Genomic DNA, 5,605 nt, shown 5'->3' with positions numbered 1-5,605 from the left:
GACGAGAACCAAGGGTCACAAAGTCTACAACACAAATATCCATCCATCCATCCATTTTCTAAGCCACTTATATGACCATTTTATTTACTCTCCAAAACCACCAGCAAATCTACACGTCTTCTGACTTTTTAATAATATGTTGATAATGGTAAAACAACAGTAAATCCAAATTTCCTTTGGGTACTATTTTGCCTTATTATGCCCTGCATGTACCTTTCCACTGGATTTTAAAAAGCCCTGAACCAAAACCATTTCATATCATATCATAAAACAATGTCTCAGCAACATATAAGAATTTAATATACATGTCTTTCGGTGAGGGAGCTCATGCAGACATTAAGCTTTTCTGTCTTAGTATGTTTTCTCGAAAACAGAGCATTTGGCATCGAACAGTGACGATGTTTACATCTTAAACATTAAATTATGGGTTGAAAAACATGATAATGACATTATGGAGGATAAACATTTATTCATTCAATTATTCATGTCATATGAACTGCTTGAACGCCAACGTTTGCAAACGATCAACACCAACTAACAACAAGCAACATAATTACAGTTCTCATGATGACATTGCTGAATTGTGAACCCAATATAGTGAATCAAAGCAAGCTGTGGGTCATTCCACCCCTAGATTTATTCATGCAAACAATTTACAGAATTTACAACTGTCAAATCACTAAAGCAAGTTTCATTTCAAAAGAATTCTTGACTGAGAGTCTTAATAAAAAACTGCAAATACTTGGTGTAGCCTTTTCAGATACAAAATGGTCCAATAGTGTAATTTTCATCCTTTTGGGCCTCATTTCATTTTTTAACAAAAGCCATCGAGAACACTCAACATTCATCACATTTCCCAGCTCAGTGAAAACACCTGAAACTGGTCCCAGCTTTTCAATGGAGCCCATTGAAATATATGGCTACCTGTTGTGCAAGCCATAAGAACATAAGATGAGCAGCATGGTGAAAACTACAAATTGATGATAAATATACTCCATAGAATTTTATTAGTACAATCTCTAATGGTAGCAATTTACAGTGTTTTCTGACTTGGCAAAGACCCTTTGTGACTTTTACTGGAAATGAAGCAGACTTAACAGATTACTCAAGTGATTTGACGTATTTTTCATAAGCAGCTTCATCCATGAGGGCTTCAAGTTCTCCAGGGTTTTCTATGGTCATCTTAATCAACCATCCTTGAAGACAGGAGAAAGAATTAAGGAGTGCATCAGAGAACCAGATGAGGGCCACTTAAGTTTTCCCTTTTAGCTAACAGCACACACTCACCGCGCTCATAGCAGGATGAATTGACAAGTCCGGGGTTCTGGGTCAGCTCTGTGTTGACTTCAGTTACTTCTCCAGTCAATGGAGCGTACAACTCACTAGCAGCCTTCACACTTTCTAAAGCACCAAACTCCTCTAAAGACAAGGAGAGATGTCCCATGACACTGCAGCTTAAAACCAAGAAAACTGGAGACATGAAATATAACATCAGTTCTCACCCATTGGTTGAAGCTTTGTCCCAACCTCCGGCAGTCCACAATACACTACATCACCCAGTGCTTCCTGTGGTTAATGCAGGGGAGGGAAATAAATAAATAAATAATAATAACAATCTGCGCAAAATAGACTATACAGGGCAAAAGAGCAAAGCTTTAGAAGATTAAAGGGCTGAACAAAATTAGTTAAACGCAAAGTAGAGTGTAAACATTTTACAATAACACTAAAATGGCCTGATAAGTCACACCTAATTACTGACTTGAGTAATATACCTGAGCAAAATTGCTGATGCCGACTGTGCCGATACCCCCTTCTACTCGTACCCACTCATGTTTGTCTGTGAATCTGAGAGCTGCAGAAAACAAGAGAAAGCGCATGTCATACAAACATTTTCATTATGAATCTATTTGTGCTATTACAGTACTTCAGTAGGCAGTATTGTTTTGCTTTTTATGCATTCAACACTGATTTAAACTATGAGGCTTAACACAACTGACCAGTTAAAGATGCTATGGTCACCTAACTGTGCAGATTGCACTTTCTGTAACCCCTACCATGCATCTTGCACATCTGGACACTCCACACCGAGACATTAACACCTTTATTTTAGTACCAATATCTGCACATATTTATTCAGTAGTCATTATATGCTGCTATTGCACTGCCTTTTTCCCACGATCTTATTGCACATTCTTGTAGATATCTATTTGTATATATGTTTGTAGATAGGTTTATTGTTCTTTTTATATAATTTTGCGCTTATTATTACTGTCCTGTGTTGTGTTAGTGATACTGGCTGCTACATTTGCTTGGGGATCAATGAAGTGTCTGTCTGTCTGTCTAGCTAGACTCTAGCAAGAGTAAAAGCTAAAAGAAAAACACATGATCCAATGGATTTAAAATCATATTCACTCGTTGAGATGTAGAAGTCAGACTGGTCTGATGTGAAATGGTGCATTTATAAAGTCACAGACCGTGGTCTTCTTTACAGTGGTGGTGATAGGAACCAGGGGTCGCAATGTCAAATTTTATTTACTGGCCAAAACAACTTCTGAGCTTTATATGTAATGTTGATAAAGGTAAAATAATAAATCTGAAAAGGAGATTTCCTTAACTACTTTTTTGCCACTAAGCCCGCTGCATGCATCTAAAAACCAAGCACATTTTACAAAACACGTTTCAGCATCGAACTATCAATGTTTCAGGCATCTGCACAGACAGATCTGAAAGATAATAAACGCTTCAAACGCCTAGTTCCCATCACCACTGCCATGAACAATGCTGACTCTGCAAGTTTCTCTAGAGTGAAGCATTTGACATATTTATATCTTACCTATTTAATTATGAAATCTGCCCCTTTGCATAATGTGAACTGGCAAATCCAGAGTGGCTTTCACTGCTGCTCTCATGCTTAGCAGTAATGAAGACGAAATACTTGCAAAAGACAGAACCTCCTGCAGTCACATCAAACTGTGCCACTTCTTATTGAGATACAGCAAAAGAAACACAAGGCAAGTCATTAGCGGTCAAACTCGACCGGCAGAGGCACAATAGTTTTCTCTGACAACCGCTGCCTTTCAGGCGTGTCACGGCTCAAAGGACGCTTTAACGTCTTCTGGATGGAGGCCAGAAGGTCTTGTGCAACACAGAGCGTCTCCTCCTCATTAGTGCCCTTCTAAAAACTGAAGTTATTTTACTGAACTTACTACTGAATTAGGCACCCTGTTCAAATCACGAGCCCTCATAAGGAGCAAATGTCCCTTTAACCCACTCTCATTAACCCAAACATCTTCAGGTTCTAAAAAGAAGGGATGAGACATGGACAGTACCCTGATTTTGAATCAATTCCTCTTCCACATCTGAACAATAAAGCATAATTTATGTGAATCAAAACATCTTGGGATAGAAACAAGACCGTCAAGTGCAGGCCTGTTTAGGATTCCCTGAGGGGCAATTAAATGCCTCAACAGTTCCCAACGCCAGCATCAGCCCATGCAGAAAAATACAGGTTTAAACCAGATTGTGAACAGTAAGGTCACGGAGACACGGCTGTGGGAAGCAGCCCCCTTTTGTGCCTTCAGATCCGAGCCGAGTGGAAGGAATTTCGTGTTTTTTCAGGAGCAGTGCAGTGCTGAGTCAGGAGAGACTGAATTTTATGAAAAATAAATCCAACACAAGCCACTGCGATATAAGAGGATGAAGTGTCTGCTTCACTTTCACTAGTCTTCTCCTGATCTGATTAGTTTTCTAGACCAGCCAGACTAGCATGAGGTGTGGAGAGAGTTCACTGAGCTCCCCTAAGAAGGAGAACTCAGCCCACATGGCTAACAGAGTACAGGCATGGCTGCGGTCCCACATTATGAAGCCAAACTGAACTACTTAAGCTGGTCATTACTGACCTGACATGCCCACTCCCTCAAACCTAATCCTACTATTCATTAGGAAATTTTCACCAAACACTACAGTGCAATACTGGAGACGTTCTTAGAGGTTTAAACCCAGGCCTGTAAGTTGGCTGGTTAAAGTGAACCGTTCAAAACTTGGTCAGTCTAATAGGTGGCAAGTCCCTGTTCAAATATTGCACATTCTGGCAAGGACGTCACTGCTGCACCGTTTAAGGTGGAACGGGGAACGCCGAGACTCGCCTTGAACAACACAAGAACTTGAAAAACTTGACTTAGGTAGGTTAATAGGTTAATAACTCGCTTACATTCCACACACAGAGGCTGTCAAACGGAAACACTGGGCAAAACACGTTGGTTGCGACGTGACTTAAACCAGCGTGGACGCGGAATGGATTAACATGAACGATTTAAAGCGTCAGAAATCAAAAGCGCCCAGTCTCGCTGTGTTGGCGACTCCACGGTGCAGCAGCTTGACCTTAAAATCTGACCAAACCGTGTTGTTACCTTCCTCGAGCCGCGAGCTCGCGCTGAACGCCCTCCAGCCGGCGTGGCGCAAGGAGACGCGCGCGGGTCCCGAAAGCAGAGGCAGAACTGCTGGAAAGTTTGAGGAGAAGCGCCGGAGCGCCGCGCACATCGCCATCTTCAGCTGCTCTACCCGGCTCGAATGAAATAACAGGTAGCGACGTCCGACTCGTGAAAGAATCGTTCTGAGGACTCGACTCTTTTCAGTGATTCAGTCGAACCGAATGACCAGTCCGCACCGAGTAGAAAATCTTCGAAGTATCGACGCGCTGTTTACGTACGTGTTACAGACTCAATACTTAAAGAGGGAATCCACCGATTTAAAAATATACACAATTAAATGGCTTAGGTGTAAATAAAACAGAGTGGCTTGGTGCGAAATATAAATGCTGTATTCTAGAGAAACTTACCGAGTCATAATTATAGTTTTGTGCTGGTTTTGGCTTAAAATGTATCTGAATCCATTTATTTTAAGCAATTCATGGCGGAGGGACACATACTGGGCGCTATGATGATTTTGCCATCATCAATATTATATTCTAAAAGCTCACTGTTGGTTTTGGATAGTAAATAGGTGGTACGCTGTTGACAGTTGTTAAATCCCCACCTGGGCAAACACCCCACACTATATGGATATCTTGGATAAGAGCGTCAGCCAAATGCCGTAAATAAAATGGCTATTTTTTTTATCACATCACCACCGCTGTGAAATCTGAATCTGTCATTTTCTCTGCGGTGAACCATTTCATATCAGAACATTCTGAATGACTGTTCGCATCTCAAGGACTGAATTATTTTGAAATGTAGAAAAGTTGGTGACGTTCACCTTCAATAATAGAAAACTTTTAGTTTAACCTCATGGAATCGGCTCATAAATCACAGCAGCTGGCTTCAGTTTCGTTCATATTAGTGCCGCTAATGTACAAACAAGTCTGCCTGGTGAGCAGCAGTAACGGAGCTCGGGCTCCATTGGGCAATAAAGCTGACTTTATTTGAATCAGTGAATCACTGAGTCAGTAGTTTGATTCATTAAGGAAAGAACCGTTTGAGAGTCGGTTCGGCAGGGCTGAGTCGGACCTCCCATCACTAACGATGCCCTTGACCGCGTGGGAAGCGCGCGCTGCCGTGTTCCAACAATTACAGCAGATCATGTGAAGATGGGTTTAGATCAGGGCTCC

The 5,605-nt window shown here is 41.3% G+C and overlaps 1 protein-coding gene across 1 annotated transcript; it reads right to left on the bottom strand.

Moving 5' to 3' along the window:
* Nucleotides 1–449: 449 nt before the first annotated feature.
* Nucleotides 450–4,588, bottom strand: gcshb (glycine cleavage system protein H (aminomethyl carrier), b). Its single transcript, XM_017707302.2, has 5 exons — nucleotides 4,410–4,588; nucleotides 1,773–1,852; nucleotides 1,503–1,566; nucleotides 1,288–1,419; nucleotides 450–1,196 (listed from the first exon to the last, which is right to left on the bottom strand). The coding sequence occupies exons 1-5, from the start codon at nucleotides 4,543–4,545 to the stop codon at nucleotides 1,102–1,104; spliced, it is 507 nt and encodes a 168-aa protein (XP_017562791.1). The 5' UTR covers nucleotides 4,546–4,588; the 3' UTR covers nucleotides 450–1,101.
* Nucleotides 4,589–5,605: the final 1,017 nt, after the last annotated feature.

Source organism: Pygocentrus nattereri, chromosome 15, assembly GCF_015220715.1.
Source record: "Pygocentrus nattereri isolate fPygNat1 chromosome 15, fPygNat1.pri, whole genome shotgun sequence".
NCBI classification, from domain to species: Eukaryota; Metazoa; Chordata; class Actinopteri; order Characiformes; family Serrasalmidae; genus Pygocentrus; species Pygocentrus nattereri.
The sequence above is the reverse complement of the archived record's forward strand: the minus strand, read 5'-3'. Positions and strand labels throughout refer to the sequence as shown.